Source organism: Plasmodium falciparum (assembly GCF_000002765.6).
Source record: "Plasmodium falciparum 3D7 genome assembly, chromosome: 14".
Lineage (NCBI taxonomy): Eukaryota > Apicomplexa > Aconoidasida > Haemosporida > Plasmodiidae > Plasmodium > Plasmodium falciparum.
The window spans coordinates 185271-209567 of record NC_037283.1 but is presented as its reverse complement, the minus strand read 5'-3'; the positions used below and the strand labels follow the sequence as shown (position 1 = coordinate 209567).

Below are 24297 nucleotides of genomic sequence, written 5' to 3'. Positions count from 1 at the left end.
ATTTATGTACTACTCAGACAAACTGTAAGAATATATATAGGACATATAATTTTATATGCATTTAAAATATTGGATATATTATTTAATTAAGACATGTAAACCTTATGAGAATATCAAGGAATAAACATATAAAATATATAGTTAAATTTTTTTTTATAATATATTTTTAAAAGTAATATAACATATATATATATATATATATATATATATATACAGTATAGTATAGTGTAGTAACAATTTTACAATCTTTCGTTTCTATGTTTCAAATGTGAAATTTATTATATCGTATAATAATTGAATTGGTAAAGATTAACTTCATAGAGTTTAATACAAATTATGAAAAAAAAAAAAAAAAAAAGAAAAAGAAAAAGAAAAAGAAAAAGAAAAAGAAAAAAGAAACAAACAGAGAAAATTTTTAATATATGTATATATTTGATATATGCATAACATATTATATACATACATATATATATATATATATATATATAATTGTGTAAATAAAAAAAAAATTAAGGTATTAAAAAAAAAAAATTTTAACAAGCATGCTTGTAATTTTTTAATATTCTATTTATTGATCTTATTAAGAAAATTTAATACATCCTTCCTAATTAATTTCTGCAAAAAAAAAAAAAAAAAAAAAAAAAAATAATGAATATTATATAAATATATAATTATTATGTAAATATAAATTTTAAATGTATTTAAAACATTTTTTCCAATTTTTGCTTACCACATCATCCTTTTTAGTTTTCTTTTTTGCTTTAGCTTCCTTTTGTTTATCGGGCTTTTTCTTATTTATGACATTTTTTTTTGTTTTGTTTTCTTTTTTTTCATCTATGGACTTATTAGTTTTGTTTAATTTCTTCAGCTTGGTATGTTTATCTTTATCCTTTTTATCTGTTATCTCATTTTTCGTATTATTCTCTTGATTAATTATTTGTTTCGTCAATGTAGCGTTGTTGATTACATTTAATATATTAGTACATTCATTTTTCATTTTTAATAATCTTTTTTTTTCTCTCTGTCTTTTACCTCTACTTACTTTATTTTTTTTTTTATTTTTTTTTTTCTTATCAATAATTTTATTATTTATATTTTTGTCTAGATTTTGTTGTTTTACATGATTTAAGAATTTTTCTTCTTTTATTTTTTTTATATGTATCATTCTTATATCTTCAATACAATAATCTACATAAATTATATTTTTGTTTTTTTTAATAGTTTGAAACTTTTTTTTATAAATAATTTCATTGATTAGTTCATATATATTTTTATTTTGTAATAGTTGTATCATTTTTTTTGCGTTTTCATGTTTATTAATATCTACAAAACATATATAATTTTTAACATTTTTACTAGCTACATTATTGTTGTTACTGTTTGTATTGAGTATTATATTTTTATTTTTTAATTTGGACGATTTTTCCTTTGAAAGATTTAAATCCTTTGAATTTGTTGTATCAGTGTCTTTGATTATTTTAATTTTTTTAATTATTTGTGAAGCTTTTTTAAAGGCCTCTTTTTTTTTCATATTATATTTCTTCATAATTATAGGTGTAAAATATTTGGTTATAAGTTGTCTAAATGTATTTTGTTCTAACACGGCTGGATAGTTTCTTATGTATATTCTACATGGATTTATAAAGAAATTTTTATTTTTCAAAAGTTCTTTTTTTTTCTCCATTAAATTATTATTTCTTTTAATAATATTTTCACTTAAGTTTTCATTATTTACATTATTATCATTAATTAGGTGTATATTATTTTGTTTTGTTTTTTTTTTTAAATTGTTTTCGTTTTCTTGATCTGTTGATTTTATATAATTTTTTCTTTTTTCTTTGATTAAATCTCTATTCACTGCTCTTTTAATCATTAAATAAGTATTTTTAAAAAAGAGAATTTCTGAATTTATATTGTGCTTATTTTTATTTTCTTTTAATAAAATTTTTTTCATTTTTTCTTTCTTATTTTTCTTGTTCTTGTAAAATTTGTCAATAATATTTTCTTCATCATCACTAATTGAATTATCATTATTATTTTCATCATTATTTGTATTATCATTTTCATCATTATTTTCATCATATTCATATTCTCCAATTTTCTTTAGAAAAGTATCAGCATCCTGTTTATATTTTAATTTGACAAAGACTGATAGATTTTTATTATTACTCTGACATGTTTTTATATATATATAATCTTTATTTATATTATTTATAATATAGTTTCTAATTTCATCATCTGTAGTTTCTGGAGGAATGTTCGTAATAAATAAAGTTTTTCCTTCTTCAACATCGTTCAGGTTTTTTTTTTTTTTTTGTTTCTCATCATTTGGTCTTATAATATCATCATTATTTTTTTTTTGAAAATTATTGATTTTTTCAAAACTTTTATCTAAACCATTATCATCATTATAATCACTATGGTCATTATTATCACTATGGTCATTATTATCACTATCGTCATTATTATCACTATCGTCATTATTATCACTATCGTCATTATTATCATCACCTTCATTATCGTCATCACCTTCATTATCGTCATCACCTTCATTATCGTCATCACCTTCATTATCGTCATCACCTTCATCATCATCACCTTCATCATCATCACCTTCATCATCATCACCTTCATTATCATCATCACCTTCATTATCATCATCACCTTCATCATCATCACCTTCATTATCATCACCTTCATTATCATCATTTTTATTTTTTATTGCATATTTGCTATATTTTTCCTCTTCGTGTTCCCTTTTTACATTGACCTCATTTTCCTTAATATACTTATTATGTTCTTCCTCCTTCCCAATACTTTTATCATTATTATTGTTTATCGTTTGGATGGTTATTATATTCCCACATAATTTTGTTTTGTTTAGTTGTAAAGCTTTTTGTGCATTATATAATGAAGCAAAAGAGACTATGGCATAGCCTTGTTTTTTATTATTTTTCTTTGGGAAAAATATTTTAGCATTTGGTTCTATATGTTTAAATAATTTCTGTATATTTTCTACATGACAAGATCTACTTAGATTTTGAAGAATAACTTTTTTATCGTTTTTTTTTGTTTGACATAATTCATGAAAAAAGTATCTAAAATATATATTATCATTATTATTATTATTGTTGTTGTTTTTGTTATTATTATTATTGTTGTTGTTTTTGTTATTATTATTATTGTTGTTGTTGTTATTATTTTTATCATGTGTATTTTTTACATTTTGATCTTTTAGAAAATTTTGAAATACCGTTTTGTTTATTAATGTAAAAAACATCTTAGCAATTTTTATATTAAGAAATTCAATAACATACACAATTTTTATTTTCTTAGAAGCATTTTTGTCTATCAAACGTGTATTATTATTTTTATTTTTTTCATTGTTTCTGGAATGTTTCATTTCTTTTTCTATATTTATAATAATATCTTCAAATTTTATATTTTTTTTATCTGAAACAATTTCAATGTCATCAATAAATTTGTTGGAATTATTATTATCCCCTATTTTATCATTATTTTTATAAGTACTACTATTTATATTATTATATACATTACTATTAGATTCAGATTTAGTATACTGTTCTACTAATGGATATATTAAATTTGTATTATTAACATAAAGAGTTTTTAAAAAATTTAATATTACAATATTATCTACATTACAATCTGTATATATTTTAAGTGAATTATCATATTTAATTTTTTTCCGATTATATACAATGGATATTAATTTTTTATCTTCATATTTTTTCTTTAACGCATATTCACTTTTTATATAACTATTACATAATTTTATATTATTATATTTAGATATAAAATCTTCTGCATCCTTTGCACTTTTAAAATGACATATAGCATTTTTCGAGGTGTAACTATTGTTAGAAAAAAAAAAATGCTTATTACATATTCTTTCAAACTCTTTTGTTATTAAAGGTACATCACTTTCTTTGATATTTCGTACAAACACTTTGTGTTTATCGATAGCCTGATCGTCAATTACATTCATTATTATAATTATAATATCTTATACAGATATGTATATGTAGTACTACAAAAATAAAAAGGAAAAAATGTTATATTCCTTTTGTTATATCTGTATTAAGTATATTTTCGTTATCTTGAATATAAAAAAAAAAAAAAAAATTTGTCCTTTATATATATATATATATATATATATATATATTATATATGTATATTTTTTTTTTTTTTTTTAAGTAAACTTTTTTTCTTCAATAATAAAAGAAGAAATACATTCTTTATACTGTTATATATATAATTAATTTTCTTTTTATTGAAAAAAAAAAAAAAAAAAAAATCCCATTAAAATAAATATATAACAAAATTGAATAATATAAACATAAATAAATAAATAAATATATATATATATATATATATATATATATTATTTTATGATGATCCTTCTATTTTTTTTTTTTTTTTTTTTTTTTTCTTTAAACTGTTATAAATACAGTTATAGTTTGAAATATAAATATTAAAAAATAAGAATAAGTTTTTTTACAACATTATTGTAATAAATAAATATATATTTTATTTTGCGTTTATTTTTATCCTTCTTAAAATCATTTTTCCATTTTGTAATTATATATATACAAAAGAAAGAAAGGAAAAGAAAGGAAAAAAGAAAAAAAAAAAAAAAAAAAACATCAATATAATAAGTATATAATATTATATATTTTATTACGATTATCCATTTATAGAATTTTAAAGAATAAATTTAAAACTTTTTTTTTTTTTTTTCCCAATAACCTTATATATATATAAATAAAATATGCATCCATTATACATATATAGCAATATAATAATATAGATTGTAATTTTTTTTTTTTTTTTTTTCTTTATGTATTACTTGCTCCATATGAACCTCTAATATTAATATATATATATAATAACATTTATTGTATATGTAAATAATTCTTATTATTATTATATATATATATAAATACCCAAGAATTATATTTATATTAAATTAATACATATAAATATATATTATATATATATATATATATTTTTTTTTTCCATTCTTTTGTATATTTTATATTTATTTCTATATATATTTTAAAAACAAAATGACGTTGATTCTTTAATATTTTAAAATAATAAAAGAACTAGGGAATATATGAATGAATAATTTTTAGAAGAGCAAATAAAATAAATATAATATAATAATATATATATATATATATAATATATTTTTTTTTATATTTATAGAAAATTAATATTTTTTTTTTTTTTTTTTTTACCTTATTATTATATCAGTAAGAATAATATAATTATAAAAGAAACAAATGCACAAAGCAGATATTATATGTTTATAAATTTGTGAGAATAATTAAAATTTATAACAAATAACATATATATATATATATATATATATATATAATATAATATACTAATTATATAATGAATCAAAATGGCGAAATAAATACAAAAAATAATGAAGGAAAGAATAAAGAACAAAATAAGGATGGAGATAAAAAAAAAGTTAAAAAATTGAATTATGACAAAGATGAATTATTAGAAAATGACGTAACTAAAGTAGCTGGAGAATTTGATGAGGAAAAGGAAGGAAACCAAGAAATGAAAAGTTTTGAAAAGATGACTGAGAAAAGCAAAAAGAAGAAAGATAGTAAGAAAATGAAGAATATGAAAAAGATGAAGAAAAAAAAAAAATTAGAAAAAATGAAAAACTTGATTAATAGTACGAATAATTCAAATAATGAGAAAGATGAAAATGATTTTATAGAAACATTTAAGAAAAAAAATAAAAAAAATATAAAGAAGGATAAAAAAAAAACTAAAGATACGGATTATGAAGATACAGTTGTTAGCAGTGAAATTCATGATGTAATTACAGGGGCAGGTGATAATAGTAATATATATATTAATGAAGAAATTGATGAAAGTGATGATGAGTATAATATAAATACGCTTGGAAATTTTGATCTTAAGCATTATGAGGACTTTGATATCATTGGTAAGAAAAAAAAAAGAAAAATAGGAAATTTTATCATATAAAAGATAAGATATATTATATATATGAACGAAGAGTTATTATATGTAAAGAATAATGTATATTATATATACATATGTGAACATTTTTTTTTTTTTTTTTTTTTTTTCAGGTTATGATATTGAAGGAAAGAAAATCTACAAAAGCGATGAAAATTTGATTGATGATTTTCTAAACTCTCAAAGAGATGAAAATCATTGGAGAAAAATAAAAGATGTTAAAAATAATCGTGTTGTTCAATTAACAGATGCAGATCTTCAAATAATTAAGAGTATAAGGGAAAATAAAGTTGCAACTATTTTGAACGATGCTAATTATATATATGAAAATGATAAGGAAGAATATAAATTATATCCTTCTGGTATTATAAATCAAAAGAAGAATGAAGAGAATGGCTCGGTACATGAAAGAAAGAAAATATCAAAAATAATGAATTACTTAAGGAATAAAGAAAAGTATCCAGAACGATATAAAGATAAGAAAGAGAATGATGAAGATTATATATATGATTTATGGAATAATAGAATATATGATGAATTTAATAATATCAATGAGATTAGTTTACCACATATATTACCTGGACATAAATATAGTTACAATCCACCACCTGAATTAATGTTAAGTTCATCTGAAAAAAGAAAACTTTTGAAAAATAATAAAGATGCATTTATTCCTCAAAATTTTAAAAATATTAGAAATATTGAATATTATAAAAAGACATATTTTGATTTATATCAAAGATGTTTAGATATATATTTATGTTCACGAACATTGAAAAATGTATTGCATATAAATAAAGAAGACTTATTACCAAAATTACCTTCAAAGAAATCATTAAAACCATATCCCGAATGTGCCTTTGTTCATTATGTTAGTAATGTAGAGGAAGATGAAAAAACAGTAGATGATATTAATAAGAAGAAGATGAATAAAAATATATCTTCTTATTTATATCCTATAGATATAAATGAAAATGATCATTGTGTTTATACTATCTATCATAACAAATTATACATTTTTGATATTCTTACATCATACAATATAGCAACTATAGATTTATTGCATTATTTTAAATCAGTTGTACCTTTAAAAACAAAAAAGAAATCAATAGAAGAAGATATTCATAACAATATCATAATCAAAGTGAATAAGGCTTATTCAATTTTAGCTATATCCTATACTAATGTTGTATTTATTTTGCATTATGAGTCATATGTTCCACCTCTTAAATCGAAATGTGAAACATTTGTAGACAATATATATGATACGACGAATAGCGATGTAAAGAGGAAAAAACCAAAAAATGGGGAAGGTAATATAAATAAAGCTAATAAATCAAAAAATGATGCTCTTGAAGAGGAAAGTATTTTAGAAGGTGATATTAATGATAAAGATGGAAGTTACCATGGTAATAATAATTCTGATGATGATGGTGATGACAATTTTGATGATGATGATGAAAATTTTGATGATGATGATGACTATTTTGATGAAGATGATTATGAAAATTTTGATGAGGATGATGATAATTTTCAAAGTGATGAATCCTATGATGCTGGAACCAATAATAATACCGAAAATACCAATAATGATGACATATCGAAAAAGAAGAAACAGGTACACATAAATAGAAATATGGTATATTATAAAACGAAAGGATTACTTAGTGTTTATCATAGCAATTTTAAAAATTCAGAAGATTATTGTTATTCTAAAGATATTAATGTAAAATGGATGCTTCTGAAGTCTAACCATAAGGTATGAAAAAAAAAATAAATAAATAAAATAAATAAAAAATAAAATAAAATAAAATAAAATACTGAATATATGTTGGTATGTTATTATGTTATTATGTTATTATATTATTATGTCATTATGTTATTATGTTATTATATTATTATGTTATTATGTTATTATGTTATTATGTGTATAATATAAGTGTAGTACCTGATAACACATATTATGTTATATTATATTTTAATTTATTTATTTTTTTTTTTTTTTTTTTGGTCCATTTTCAGAAAATAAAATATTGTGTTGCTATTAAGCATGAGGGAGAAATAAAAGACATTTCATGGAATAACAATGGTAAGGAATGATAACATGAATTTTTGTGCTTTTGAAATATATTAAAATTTGCATAAATAATGTGAACATCTTTTTAATAAATATAAATATATATAAAATCTTGTTAATAGTTATATTTTATCATAATTGCCTTTTTTATTTATATATTTATTTTTTTTTATAGGTAATTATTTATCTGTTACATGTATGAGAAATATTGGTCAATATAATGACTGTTATTTACATCATATGAAAACTATGAAATCTATAAAGTTGATTAAAAAGTATAAGCACAAAAGGGGAAATATTATTAGTACGATGTTCTTTCCAAGAAGTCCTTATTTTATGGTTGCTTTTGAAAATAATATAACGTAAGAAAAATATAATATAAAAAAGACGAGTGTTTTATTTTATATTTTGTTAAAACATATGGAATATATTAAAATATATATATATATATATATATATATATATTTATACACACATATGTTGTATATATATTTATGCATATTTTTTATTATTTATTTATTTGTTTATTTTTTTGTAGAATTTATAATTTAAAAGCCACTAATAAGAAAGAACGAATTTTTAAGAAACTGAGGGGTGTACAGCATATAACAAGTATGGATGTACATACAAATGAAAGTTATATTTTAGTTTCAGATTCTTTAGGAAACGTTTTTATTTTTGATTTAGATTTATCATGCAATCCTTATAAAAAATTTCATTTACAAGAATGTCCATTGAAAAAAGTACAATTTCATAAATCTTATAATTTATTTTATTCCTTAGGTGATAATGGAAAAATAAATTTATTCTATTCTAAGTTCTTTCAAGATTATATAACAAACCCAGTTTTATTACCCATCAAAGAAATATCGAACGAATCAAAAATAGTGGATATGGTATGGTCAGAAAAAAAACCTTGGTTTTTTACATACACCCAAAATAATTTTTCTGTTTTATATACGTAGTGTTTTTGTTTATTATATTATTTTTTTTTTTTATAATATAAACACTGAATGCATGCACATATATATATATATATATATATATATATATATATATATGTCTATATACTTATTTGTTTCATTAATATTATTGTTATTATATAAAATTAAAAAAAAAAAAAAAAAAAATTGTAAACAACTAGAAAACCGAAAGGGCTATACTTTAAATTAAAAAAAATAAAATAAATAAAATAATACTAAAAGGCAGTTATAAAATGCATATATATATATATATATATATATATATATATATATATGAATAAGGTTGTTAGAATATTATCAAAAGAAAATACATAAAAATATTAAATAACATACATAAAATAAAAAAGAACCTTATAAATAATAAGAAAAAAAAAAAAAAAAAAATTGTATATTTATTCATTAATTCACACTTTTTTATTGTTAAAAAATTTTCTTTTTATATTTCTTTATGTGTCTTGTTGGAAAGGTAAATAAAACAAAATACATATTTTCATTATACTCAATTTTTCTTTTTTATTTCAAAACATGATTACATATTATTCTAGTAGTGTGTGCGCATGGACAATGCAATATTTTTATAATTGAAGAAAAGTCGTAAAAACAGCATAAAAAACAATAAAACTTTCTATTTATTGAAATAATGTATAAAAATAAATATATTATAATATATATATATATATATATTATATATGTGTATAATTGTTACTTTGATGTTATACATATATATATATATATATATATGTTACATATGTACATTTTATTATAGTTAATTAACATAAATTTTTTTTAAAGGTTATTTTATACTGAATTAAAAAAAAAAATAAAAAAAAAAAATAAAAAAAAAAATAAAAAACGGAAAAATTACACATTTTATTTTTTTCTTCTTCGTATATATATATTATATATTATATACATATTTATATATTTATATATTTTTTACCTTTAAACACAATTTTTACAATAAAATCCTCTTCGCACATTTTTTTTTTTTTTTTGCTTTAATATGTTGATTTTCTACATTTGAAGAGGAAAAATTCAAATATATATTACACATACATTTTTCTTTTAATATTTATTTCAAAACATTAATTATTTTATTTATTCAAAAGGATGAATGTAGATTATAATTCTCTACATATATATCATATATATATTTGTATATGTGATTTATTTGTATATAATATATATATATATATATATATTATATTTTATTTATATATCAATTTTAAGGTTTAATAAATTAATATGATTTTTTCTAACATTTTTATTATATACTTAATTGAAAGAAATCAAAAATAAAAGAAAAAAGAGAACATCATGTGTTAATGGAAAGAAAAGAAAAAAAAAAAAAAAAAAAAAAAAAAAAAGAAGAAAAAGTATATTAGAGAATGGATCATTTATTTTTCAATATAATAAACGTCCTTTATTATGTTAATGAAAGTAACTATATATTATAAGGCGAACTTTTTTTTTTTTTCTTGTACTAATATTTATATATGTATATTATATATATATATTACATACCTATATATATAATATTTTTTTTATTTTTTTATTTTTTATTATTTTTTTTTTTTTTTAAATAATTTCATTAATTAATGGAAGAATAAGTATTTATAAACTTAATTCATTTTTAGTTATAATTAATTTGGTTATCATTTTATTTATTTATTTATTTTATTTTATTTTTTTTACAAATAAAAAAAAGTTCGTTTTTGTTATATTTTTAATATATATATATATATATATATATATATATACATATTTATTTTTTTTTCGACGTATAATATATCATGATAATATTTTTCTATAAGTTTGTATGGATTTAAAAAAAATAATGTGAGTAAATGAATGAAAAATAGTTACCACAAGATATATAATATTAATATAATAATATATATATAAGTATATTATATCGTAAAACGAGAATATTATATCGAATTAAAAAATAGAAGTAATATTTATATTATGAATAGTAATATATAATTATGATCATTGACAATACGATTAGTAGAAATGATCGAATTAATATACCAAAGAATGAACACGTAAGGGGTGACAACACAGGTAATAATAATGTAGTAAATATAGAAAAAGAAAAGGATATAATTAATGCGAACAATAGTAATAATATGAACATTGTCAAAGGAGAAAATAATTTTTCAAAAAATGTAAATGAACATACGACATCCGTTAAAAGAATTAATGTTGAAATGAACAATGAAAATAAAAAAAATAATAACGAGAAAGTGTGCAATAATGTTAATGAGACTATAAATGGAATTATTATGAAAAATAAAAATAATAACAATATTTGTAATGATGATAATAATAAAGAGAATGATAATAATAAAAATAATGATGATAATAATAAAGATAATGATAATAATAAAAATAATGATGATAATAATAAAAATAATGATAATAATAAAAATAATGATAATAATAAAAATAATGATAATAATAAAAATAATGATAATAATAAAGATAATGATAATAATTATATTGAACCAACTTCTACAGATGGGCATATAAAGGAAGAGGGAGGAAAGCAAAATGATGTGGTAAATGATTTAAGTGAAAATAATCAAAATGTTGATAATAACCAAAGTGGTGACAACAATCAAAATGTTGATAACAACCAAAGTGGTGACAACAATCAAAATGTTGATAACAACCAAAATGTTGATAATAGTCAAAATGTTGATAATAGTCAAAATGTTGAGAATAATGAGAGTGCAAATTCCAATCCTGATAATATAGATGATGGGGTTGAAAGTTTTAACAGTTTTTTATTAGAAGAAGATATAAATTTATCAAGACGAGCATATCGTAATTTTCATATATGTTCGATATTTATACATTTATCTCTTTTATTAATGGTTATATTATTAATGGGTACTTTAAGTTATGACTTTTTCAAATCTTATATTTCTAAAAAAGAAATTGTTACAATATATATTTGCGCAATGTTATTAGGTATGTTATGTATACATATTTGTTTAAATTTATATATATCCTATAAATTATTAATGCAGGTTCAAGTTTCTAAAAGTTTAAAATCAATTGAATCCAAAATACATTTAATTGTTGTTATGTATTTTTCATTTTGTTTTTATTTGTATCTTTTTGAGAGGGGGAAATATGCAATAAATTCTACATTTTCTGTAACTATTATATTAGCTATTATATATTACTTCTTGCCTATTTTTTTATATATAATTTTACGTTTAATTTTTTTTGTTGTTATCCTAATATTAGTGTTTTTAAAAAGAAAAAGCCCTACGCCAAAAAGAATATTAAAAAAGTTAAAAATTATGAAATATATAGAATATAGAAAGTATTGTGAAGAAAATTTTTTGACAACAAATTATTTTTACAGTGATAATTTTATAAATGATCAGAATAAATGTGTACAAAAAAATGAAGATATGTCTAACATACAACCAAATGGTATAGGACAATGTGTAAAAAATGAAGAATTAACCACAAATATGGTAAGTGAAATACCTATAAATAATAATGAAATAAGTGATATGAAAAATATATCGACTAATAATAATACATTAGGGAATATACCTAATTTGAAAGATATAAATAATAGCAACAATGTTGATAATGTAAATATTATTAATAGTGACAATAATGTGGTTATAAATATAGAATCTCCTACTAATATTCTTAACAAAAATGGGGAAAATAAAATGAAAAATATGTCCGAGGAAAATATAAAAAAAGAAGGAGAAAAAATATATAATAATAATTATAGTATATATAATGATCCTAATCATGTGAATGATGTAATAAATATTAATATTGATAATGATCAAATTCGAAATGATAATAAAACGGGTGTTTTTGGATACTTTCAAAAAGTATTAAAAAAAAAAAAAAATGGAAGTGCAAATGGAAATGAAATAAATGAAAAAAATGAAATAATAGAAATACCACCAGAAAATAATGTATATATAAATATAGAAACATCAGATTTAGTTTGTTCTATATGTTGTGTAGAATATGCAAATGATGATGATATTTGTATACTACCATGTAATTATCTACATTATTATCATAAAGATTGCATATTTACGTGGTTAAAAAAAAACAATGATTGTCCTTTATGCAGAAAAATTATTGAAAAAATATAAAAAAATAATAAAAAAAAAAAAATATCTAGTGTATATGTGGATTATATTTATATATCCTTCCTTTCTATGAAACGTTTTTGTATAACAATATTTATTATATATGTCTGAAAAAAGAAAATGTAATAAATATAATTATTTTGACATATTTTTGCTAAAAGTGGAGATACTCTACTTAAATTTTATAAATATGTAAAATATTTAAACGATATATATATATATATATATATAGACAATCTATTTATATTTACTTTTATATATTTATTTATATTTATTTATATTAGTTTTTTTTTTTTTTTTTTTTTTTTTGTCCATTTGTTGAATTTATATAATTTTTATAGCACAAATGTAATTTTTAGAATTTATATCATTTTATTCCTAATAATATTATTTTTTATTTTTTTTTTTATTTGAATGAGCATTTGTGATAATCAAAATGTTTTTATTTGTGTTTAATAATAAATATGACACATATAAATTTTTTTTTTTTTTGATGTACATAAATTAAGAATTATTTATATTTTCCTCAATATTTTTTGGTATAATATATATATATATATATATATATATATATATATATATATATATATTTATATATGTAGAATTTTTTTTTTTTTTTGTTTTTTTTTTTTTTTTTTAAATGAAACAAAAACTTTTTTCTATTTATTTTATTTTTTTTAATTACATTAAAATTTAATAACCTAGTATTTGATGACTAATAGTGAATAATTTTAAGGTATTTTTTTTTGCATAAAAGAAAAAGAGAGTATGTTTCTTATGAATATATATTATGATCGTACCTTTTTTTATCTTTTTGTATTATGTTGTTAATTTTTTTTTTTTTTTTTCCTTGTGTGTATAATATATATAAAATTATATATATGATGATAATTATATAAACTTATATTTATTTTTTTTAAAAATATAACCATAATAATGAATGATATATAAATAAATAATATTATGAAAATTTTTATGTCATTGAAGGTTATATATATTTAACTTTAATAAGGATAAAAAAAAACAAATCAAACAAAAATAAAACAAAATAAATAAATATAAATAATATATAATTCATATGAACTATGTATAAAATATACAATGTCTATTTTTATTCTTATAGCAAAATTTTCTCTTTCGTAGGATTATAAAAATAGTAACATTATCATTAATATGTAGAAACATATTGAGCAAGACATATTTTTAAAATAAAAATATAATATTTTTTTGACATGCTTCTTATACTTAATGATATATATATATTATAAAATGGTGTGTGTAAAAAATTCATCTTTTTTAAAATATGAACAACACAAATAAATAAATAATAAATATAAATATAATTATAATATATATATATATATATATATATATATATATTATATATATATTTTAATATTTAATCCCCCTTCTTTATATATATTTAATTAAAGCTTAAATACTTGTAACATATCCGGTACTATTTTTCAAGAATAAAATATTGCATATATGTATAATATGTATGTGTATAATAAAAAAATATATATATCACATATATTATATATATATAAATAAATATGTTATTTTTTTTTTTTTTATAGTAATAATATGAACTTAGTTTAATTTAGGTGATTTTTATATTATTTTAAAAACAAAATAAATAAATATAAATTATATATATATATATATATATATATATATATATATATATATATATATATACAATATATATTTTTTAATAATATTTATGACAATACATTATTGTAAGAAAGAAAAAATTATTATTTTTTTTTTTTTATGTATCTTATTTAATATCTTGTTTTTTATATTTTTATAATTTTTTTTTTACCCTATTATTAAATTAAAATATTATATATATATATATTATATATATATATGTATATTTTAAGTTAGAATATATATATTTTTTATAACATACATTTTAATATTTATTTGTTGAAGCATACATTTTTTCCATTGTGTGTTTTTTTCTTTTTTTTTTTTTTTTTTTTTATTTTATTTTATTTTATTTTTATTTTCTCTTTGCTCTTTATTTTTTATTTAATAATTTTGCATTTGAATAGAATGGCTGATGTTATAAACATTTCTAGAATACCAATATTTAGCAAACAGGAAAGAGAATTTAGTGATTTACAAAAAGGGAAAGAGATAAATGAGAAGATATTAAATAAAGAGAGTGATCGATTTACTTTATATCCAATATTATATCCTGATGTTTGGGATTTTTACAAGAAAGCTGAAGCTTCTTTTTGGACAGCAGAAGAAATTGATTTATCTAGTGATTTAAAAGATTTTGAGAAATTGAATGAAAATGAGAAACATTTTATAAAGCATGTGTTAGCATTTTTTGCAGCAAGTGATGGTATAGTCTTAGAGAATTTGGCTAGTAAGTTTTTAAGAGAGGTTCAAATAACAGAAGCTAAAAAATTTTATTCCTTTCAAATAGCTGTAGAAAATATTCATTCAGAAACATATAGTTTATTAATTGATAATTATATTAAAGATGAAAAAGAAAGATTAAATTTATTTCATGCTATAGAAAATATCCCTGCCGTAAAAAATAAAGCATTATGGGCAGCAAAATGGATTAATGATACTAATTCGTTTGCTGAAAGAATTGTTGCTAATGCATGTGTTGAAGGAATATTATTCAGTGGTAGTTTTTGTGCAATTTTTTGGTTTAAGAAACAAAATAAATTACACGGTTTGACATTTAGTAATGAATTAATAAGTAGAGATGAAGGACTACATACAGATTTTAATTGCTTAATTTATAGTTTATTAGATAATAAACTTCCAGAACAAATGGTACAAAATATTGTTAAAGAAGCTGTAGAAGTTGAAAGATCTTTTATATGTGAATCCTTACCATGTGATTTAATAGGTATGAATTCTAGACTTATGTCTCAATATATAGAATTTGTTGCTGATAGATTATTAGAATGCTTAGGATGCTCTAAAATTTTCCATTCCAAAAATCCATTTAATTGGATGGACTTAATTTCACTTCAAGGAAAAACAAACTTTTTTGAGAAAAGAGTCGCAGATTATCAAAAATCAGGAGTCATGGCTCAACGAAAGGATCAAGTCTTTTGTCTGAATACGGAATTTTAAATGATACTCGAAATATTTATTATACCCATATGTATACGTATATAAATATATATATTAAATAATGATAGTATTATTTTTTTTTAACACGTTCCTATTTCATTTTATGGCTAAAATATTTATATATATATATATATAGCACTATTATTTTATGCATAAGTCTTTATATATATATATATATATAACAAATGAACATACAAAAAAAAAAAAAAAAAAAAAAAAATGAAACAATGACTTTATAAGGAAATAAACAAGTAAATAAATAAATTAAATAAATTAAATAAATAAATAAATAAATATATATATATATATATATATATATATATATATATATATGTGTGTGCGTCCTGTACATTTTACATTTCCATTATTACCATTTTGTGCCATAAATATACTCCATAGGAAAAAAAAAATTAAAATATATACAATATATAATAATTTATAAAAAATACACGATTCATACAATTTGGAAAACATGTAAGTGTTTATTAAAATTATTTGTACAAACAATCATCAAGCTTATTTTTTATATCTTCCATGTTTATGTTTTTCCCTATAAATAAAAATCTGGAAGTAAAAATATGCATATTATTCAAAATATTGTTTATGTTATATTCATTATTTTCACTACACGAAGAATCATCAGATATATAATTTTCGAATTCTAAAAGATCATCACATGTGTGCTCTTCATGGTCATAATTAATATTATGAATGTTAAATTCGGTCTGTGTATTTTCATTATTAATATTATTAGAAATAATGTTTATATTATTATTATTATTATTATTATTATTATTGTTGTTGGTGTGTATTATTTCGTTTTCCTTTATATTTTTAGTTACATATGTTTGAAAAAATGTATGTATATCAGTCATTACATGATTAATTTCGTATAAATCTCCCACACTTTGATAATAATAAATATTCAATTTGATTTTATGTTTATTGTTATAAATATCATCATTAAAAGCAACAAAAACACCTTTACCACGATATATCTGTAATTTGCTATTCCATAAAAGGGTAGCTAAAATATGATTAATTTTTTTATATGAAAAAATATTTTTATTCTTCAGTATTGTTACAATTTGTTTTAATATATTTGTATCCTTTTGTTTTATAAATTTATTTTTCATTTTATTTAAAAGATCACTTAATTGTATTAATGAAGATATGTCATGGTCAAAATGAAAAGTCATATTATGAAAATCATTATAATGAAAAGAAACAACATTTTCTACTTTGGTATTATTAATTATAATATTTTTTATATTTTTTTTTTCATAACATTTTAGGTTTGTTATATTTTCTATAGGTACATAACAATAGCTAGTTGTGTATATAGTGCCAATAGGATTTAGTTTATGAATAAAAATTTTTAGTTCATTTATATTGTGTTCATTTAATTTATCAATTTTATTTAATATTATAACATCTGATACCATAATTTGTTCATATTCTGGAGTTTGTTCATTAGGACCAAAGTTGTTGGCTTCATTTTGTTTTTCATTATGATATACGTTGTTGGATTCATTATTTTTTTCATTATGATATACGTTGTTGGATTCATTATTCTTTTCATTATGATATACGTTGTTGGCTTCATTTTTTTTTTTTTTTTCATGTTCATGATTAATTTCATTAGATAATGTGTCCTTAGTATTTTGTTTTATTTCTTGTTTATTATAATATTTAATAAAATGATATGAATCTACTATATGTATAATACTATCTAAATATATTTTTGACTTATTAAGTTCATCTAACCATAATAAATTGTTAATTTGTATATTATCATAAACGCCTGAAACTTCTACAAATATATAATCATACTTAGTTTTTAATGATAAAATATTTTCTATCAATTTAACAAAATTACTTTTATTTGAACAACATAAACAGCCATTATTAAGTTCATATATGAAACCTTCTTCACTATCTATTTCGTTTATTATTCTTAATTCATTTTTATTTTTTTGTATATCTTTTTTTAAATTATTATTTACATTATTTTTATCATCTTCTTTAATTTTTGGAATGTTATATATATCATTTATATCCTTAAAAACTATTTTGTCAATATTGTTGTTCTTTTCCGTAAATTCATTATGAATTATTGCAATTTTTTTATCTTTCTCAATACTTTCATTTAATAAATTTTTTAGCAGTGTAGTTTTCCCTGCTCCTAAGAAACCGGTGATTATTGTAATCCCAATCATTAAAAATAAGATAGATAAATAAATGTATATATAAATATATTTACATAAACATACTCATTTGTTTTAATTGTTTTGTATATAATAAAATATATGTTTCAACATAATATCCTACATTTAAAAGATAATCATATATATATATATATATATATTATATATATATTTTTTTTTTCTTTTTGTATATATATCAATTTGTCTCTTGTATTTTTATAATTATATAAAAGGTTTTAAATGATAATATATCAATTTTTATTTTATAGTTGGCTATAATTTTCTATATATATATATATATATATATATATATATAATATATGTATAATACATATTATATATATATAATATATGTATAATACATATTATATATATATAATATATAATATTATATAGATATAAATGCAACAAATTTAGATATATTTTATTTTTATATTTCAATTTTTAATAATTTTTTTTTTTTTTTTTTTTTAAATCATATTAATAATAATGTATACTAATCATTTATAATATTTTTTTCTTTTCCTTCCTTTTTACGTTTTATTTTTTTATTTTTATATTTTTTTTTTTTTGTTTTTAGGAAAGGCGGCACACATTTATATATTTATTTATGACCTAATTTATTGGCATATTCCTATTAATGTTTTTTATGTGGTTATATAAATATAAGGTGTACATATATGTCATATTTTTTGTACTTGTTGAAAATACGATGAGTATGAAAAAGAATTTGATGTTCACATGTTTTAATAAAAAAAAGTTTATATATGTAAAGAAGAATGTATTATTTTTGAATAATAAATATATAAGTAATTTGGTATATACCAAGGAAGATGATATATATAAAATTAATGAGATAAGTAATGTTATAGGAAGAAATAGAAAGAAAAAGAATATAATAATAAATAATGATGAGGATAATGATAATATTGATAGTAAGAATAATGAACTGGGTGATAATATAATATCATCGAATAGATATATGAATAATGTATTTTTTACAAATAATAAAAATACATCACTGGAAGTTAGAAATAATAATAATGAAGATGGTGGTGATGATAACAACAACAATAATAATAATAATAATAATAATATATTAGATGTGTCATATAATCATGATAAATATAATTTGTGTGATAACGAATTACAATTATATAAAAATAAATGTAAAATTCCACTTTATTGGATTAAAAAATTAGATAACTTAAAAAATATGAATGCTATAAATTGTATAGAATATTTGAAAGATGATAATTTGTTATATTTTGATAATTATAAGAACAAAGGATTATTAAAATTTCTAAATGATGAAAAGAGGAAATATAATAATTGTATAATTTTGTCAAGGGTAGGTGATTTTTATGAAACATATGGCCTGGATTCTATATTCCTCATTGAATTTTTAAACATAAAAAAAATGAATAATAGATTATCATGTGGTTTTATCAAAAGCAGTATAAATAAAGCTTTAAATATATTAACTAACAATAATTTAAATGTATGTATATATGAAGAAATAAATGAAAAGTCTTTAAAAATGAAAAAGAGATATTTATCGCAAATTGTAACACCTGAATTTCCTATATATTTAAATAATATACAATACTATAATAAGGATGAAGATATACTACAAAATGGTAACAACAATAATAATAATAGTAATAATATGAATAGTTATAATAACATGGATAAATGTTTAGATAATGGAAATATGAATGCACTATCCTTTTTTAGTTCTTATGATCTAGATGATTATTTTGTTATAAAAGAAATTGTTTGTATATATATAGAAAGCAAAAATATTTTTTCATTAAGTAAAATTAATTTAAGCTTAAAAACTATATCTATATATGATAATATAACATTTGATGTTTTAAATGTATATTTGAAAAATACGAATTTTTTGAAGGTATATATACATCAACATATTAATACATCATTTACCAAAAAAATCACAGAGTTATTCAAAATAGAAAATTATTATTTGTTTAATAATTTCAAGTCAAGTTTTTATTTTCATATGTTTATATTAGACAAGCTAAAAAAACAAATACACGTAAAGGGGTTATTCAGATTGATAAAGAATAAAAATGTTTTCAAAATTAAATCAGCTGATTGTAAGAAGGAAGAGAAAAAAATTGATTCGAATATTAGTGATTATATGAATTATGAGGAGAATAATAAAATTAGCAATAGACATATAAATAATGTAAATAATAATATTGAAGATAATCAAAATGTAGAAATAAATAAAAATGTGGAAGATAATAATATTGAGAAAATTAAAAATAAAAACATTATAGATAATAATTTTGAATATTCTTTTTCATCTTATTGTACACCTTTAAATATATTTACGAGTTATAATATGGGTATATATAAACAAAATAATCATTATGAAAATAAAAGTAATTTTTTATTTTATAATATTATAGATATAAATAATAATAATTCAAATAGTATAAATATATCAGAATCATTAGAGTTTTTTAAAAATATTTTTCTTTTTTATCCACCTTTTGAAGTTACAAAACATATAAGATATATAAATGAATATATTAAAAAGAATGTGAAAGATTTAATCATACCGAATGTAAAACCATTTAAGAATAATATTATTATATCTCTTTTATCAAATTTAAAAGCCGATCATCACATTTTAAAAAAAATATTAGTAAATATAGATGCTGTACTAAATTGTATTAGAAATTATGATTTCTCACTTTTAGTATCAATATTTAATGTATTAAATCATCAAAATTCTTTTAAATTAAATATTATAAAATTTTATGAACTTTTAATGAATATTCAAAAAATTATGAAAGACAATTTGGATTTAGGTTTATTTTCTAAATTCTCTTATCAGTCAGATATTCAAGCTTTTAATGATTTTGTTATATATCATGAAAACGATGTACACAATATAATTAATGAAAAACTTATAACTGAAGAAAATAAAGAATTAGAAAAATCCAGAACAGATTTATTGAATACAATTATATCAAATTATTCAGAATGTGATAAAACAAAAAATGCATATAAAGATATTAATTTATTAAACAAAATAATAAAAATTGATAATGCTAATGATATAATAGGTATACGTAAAAATATACAAAAAAAAAAAAACAAAAATGAACAAATTTCAGATTTTTTTCATCCATTAAACAAAAAATCAGATGTTATGAAAAATTTATATGTAACTCAAGATGTACAAAATAAGATTAAAACTTATTTATTCTCAATTTATAAAAAAAAAAAAAAAATAAATGAAATTATTCACAATATAAATATACAATTGTCTTCCTCAGTGCACATACTTTCATTTGTATCTAACTTCTTGCAGATAATTCAGGTATAAATATGTAATAAAATATAAACGAATAAATAATTTGTTATATATATATATATATATATATATATATGGATATATACATGTCAATATATATATATATATATGTTCATGTTGTATTTAAAATTTTTTGTAGGCTCTATACAACCATACCATTAACAGTCTCAAGAAAGGATGGTCCCTACCAATATGTAAACACCTACATTTGTCATATGAAAATATGAGCTTCAACAATATCGACGATAAGTTAGCTTATATACAAAAAAAAGTGTACGATGACAAAGACGAAATAAAAGAGTACACATTAACAAAGAATGTAAATAAAAATGATCCTTCGAATTATTTTATAAATGATCAAAAGAATAGCAATGAATTTGTAAAATTATCTCCATGTGATGAAAAGAAAATTTTAGAAAACATAGACAAAGATTCAGCAGAAGAAATAAAAAAAATGTATAAAGAAAAAAATTACGTTAACGATTCAATAACATATATAATAGGAGCCAAACCTTATAATATAATAAAACATAATTTAATTAAATATGATTTTTTTTTAAAAAAGAAAAATTTTATTTTATTGACTGGAAAAAATATGAGTGGAAAAACTACATTGTCTTTTACAATTTTGAGTATATTATTTTTGTCCAATTTGGGTATATTCAAAAAAAATAATAAAATAAAAAAATTAAAAAATAAAAAAATTAAAATATATATATATATATATATATATATATGTATTTTTTTTTTTTTTAGGTATGTATGCACCGTGTGATGAAAACAGCATTATAGGAAAGTTTCGAGAATTTTATAGTTTGAAAAATGTAAACTATCAAGAGCAAATTGAAAATATGTCCTTATTTAGGGAACAAGCTTATTATATCAATTCAGTTATAGAAGAAATAAAAGAAAATTATTCTGTTGATAAAAGACCAACAAGAGAAAAGGAAATTTTTATTGTCCTCGATGAACCATGTATAGCAACCACACCTGTTGATAATGCAAGTAAAATATATATAATAATAAAAATAAATAAATAAATATATATATATATATATATATATATATATATATATATATATATGTATATATATATGTATAATTATTTATTATTTACTAATATTTTTTCCCTTTTTCTTATAAATATTTTATTTAGTTATTATAAGCGCAGTTTCAGATTACCTGAAAAATTATTGTGGAATTATAATTACACATAACTACGATTTATTAAACAAAATATGCCAGAGCGAAAACATCGTTTTTAAAAGAATTAGTAAAGATATTAACTACCTGAAAGAACAAGATAATAAAATAGTTGGTAAATTAGAAGACGGTATTTGTAAAAACAGTGAAGCCTTAGAAACATGTAGATATACAAATATAGACCCACATGTTTTAAATTTATTAAATGTATATGAAAAAAAATATAAATTTATTCATAATTTAAGTAATACACTATATACCAAATTTTTAGAATATATTCAATATAGAAAAGATGGGAAGTGTCTCAATGACTTTTTTGATCAATATATAAATGATATAATAAAACAAAAGAGTGATAAACATGAAATACAATATAATACACCTAGTAATATGGAAAATAATTATAATAGTTATAGTTCAAATGATCAAAAGAATTATATATCAGAAAATCACAAGTATGATTATAATTATGATATCGATTACATAAAAGATAAAGAATTAAAAAATATAATAAATTCTAATAATAATATACAAGAATTTTTAAACAATTATGATAAGACAAGGATACATAATGATAATCCAACTAATCATAAACCAGATCAATATGATAACTCATTAGTTTATGATGATAAACTAAATGTTATAATTAAAAAAATTGAAGAAGCATCAAATAAGAAGGTTATAAAAATAGGAATGAATGAAGAAGTACCTATTTATTATAAAAATAAAAGTATTGTATATATTTTATGTATTTTTTCAAAAGATGAAAATGATCCATATTTTTATATAGGTATAAGTGATAATATTTCAGAAAGGATAAAATGTCATACAAGAAATCTATTAAATAATAAAAATCTTTTAAAAAATCCAAAGAAAAATAATCTATTAAATTATAAATATGATTGGACTAAATTCTATATTTTACTTTTTCATGTTGATAATAAAATGGTTGCATCCAAATATGAAAAGGACCTTTCGAATTTGTTGAAGAATAATTATAACATATTATCTAAATAAATATTATAAATGAACATAAAAAAAAAGTATGTTCATTTTTTATTTTTATTTTTATTTTTAATTAAAAAATTTTTTTTTTTTTTGTCAAATGGTAGATTAATAATTTTGAATAGTATTAATTTTTGAAATTTTTAATATGACCTATAATTATATATTTTTCTAAACA

At 18.7% G+C, this 24297-nt stretch overlaps 6 protein-coding genes across 6 annotated transcripts; 4 read left to right on the top strand and 2 right to left on the bottom strand.

Moving 5' to 3' along the window:
- Positions 1-564: 564 nt before the first annotated feature.
- PF3D7_1405900 (RNA-binding protein, putative) lies at positions 565-4009 on the bottom strand (the record flags this gene model as incomplete). Its single annotated transcript, XM_024473344.1, has 2 exons — positions 565-615; positions 731-4009. 2 exons carry the CDS (start codon positions 4007-4009, stop codon positions 565-567), a joined length of 3330 nt encoding a protein of 1109 aa, XP_024329190.1.
- Positions 4010-5424: 1415 nt separating this feature from the next.
- On the top strand, positions 5425-9075 carry PF3D7_1405800 (ribosome biogenesis protein BOP1, putative; the record flags this gene model as incomplete). Its single annotated transcript, XM_001348192.1, has 5 exons — positions 5425-5998; positions 6147-7792; positions 8056-8122; positions 8286-8472; positions 8649-9075. 5 exons carry the CDS (start codon positions 5425-5427, stop codon positions 9073-9075), a joined length of 2901 nt encoding a protein of 966 aa, XP_001348228.1.
- A 2006-nt stretch (positions 9076-11081) lies between these two features.
- On the top strand, positions 11082-13241 carry PF3D7_1405700 (RING zinc finger protein, putative; the record flags this gene model as incomplete). The annotated part of the gene is made up of 1 exon (XM_001348191.1): positions 11082-13241. One exon carries the CDS (start codon positions 11082-11084, stop codon positions 13239-13241), a length of 2160 nt encoding a protein of 719 aa, XP_001348227.1.
- A 2061-nt stretch (positions 13242-15302) lies between these two features.
- Positions 15303-16352, top strand: PF3D7_1405600 (ribonucleoside-diphosphate reductase small chain, putative; the record flags this gene model as incomplete). The annotated part of the gene is made up of 1 exon (XM_001348190.1): positions 15303-16352. The coding sequence occupies one exon, from the start codon at positions 15303-15305 to the stop codon at positions 16350-16352; it is 1050 nt and encodes a 349-aa protein (XP_001348226.1).
- A 491-nt stretch (positions 16353-16843) lies between these two features.
- On the bottom strand, positions 16844-18571 carry PF3D7_1405500 (COBW domain-containing protein 1, putative; the record flags this gene model as incomplete). Its single annotated transcript, XM_001348189.1, has 1 exon — positions 16844-18571. The coding sequence occupies one exon, from the start codon at positions 18569-18571 to the stop codon at positions 16844-16846; it is 1728 nt and encodes a 575-aa protein (XP_001348225.1).
- Positions 18572-19199: 628 nt separating this feature from the next.
- Positions 19200-24131, top strand: PF3D7_1405400 (DNA mismatch repair protein, putative; the record flags this gene model as incomplete). Its single annotated transcript, XM_001348188.1, has 4 exons — positions 19200-21917; positions 22051-22567; positions 22668-22916; positions 23068-24131. 4 exons carry the CDS (start codon positions 19200-19202, stop codon positions 24129-24131), a joined length of 4548 nt encoding a protein of 1515 aa, XP_001348224.1.
- Between the last annotated feature and the right edge of the window lie 166 nt (positions 24132-24297).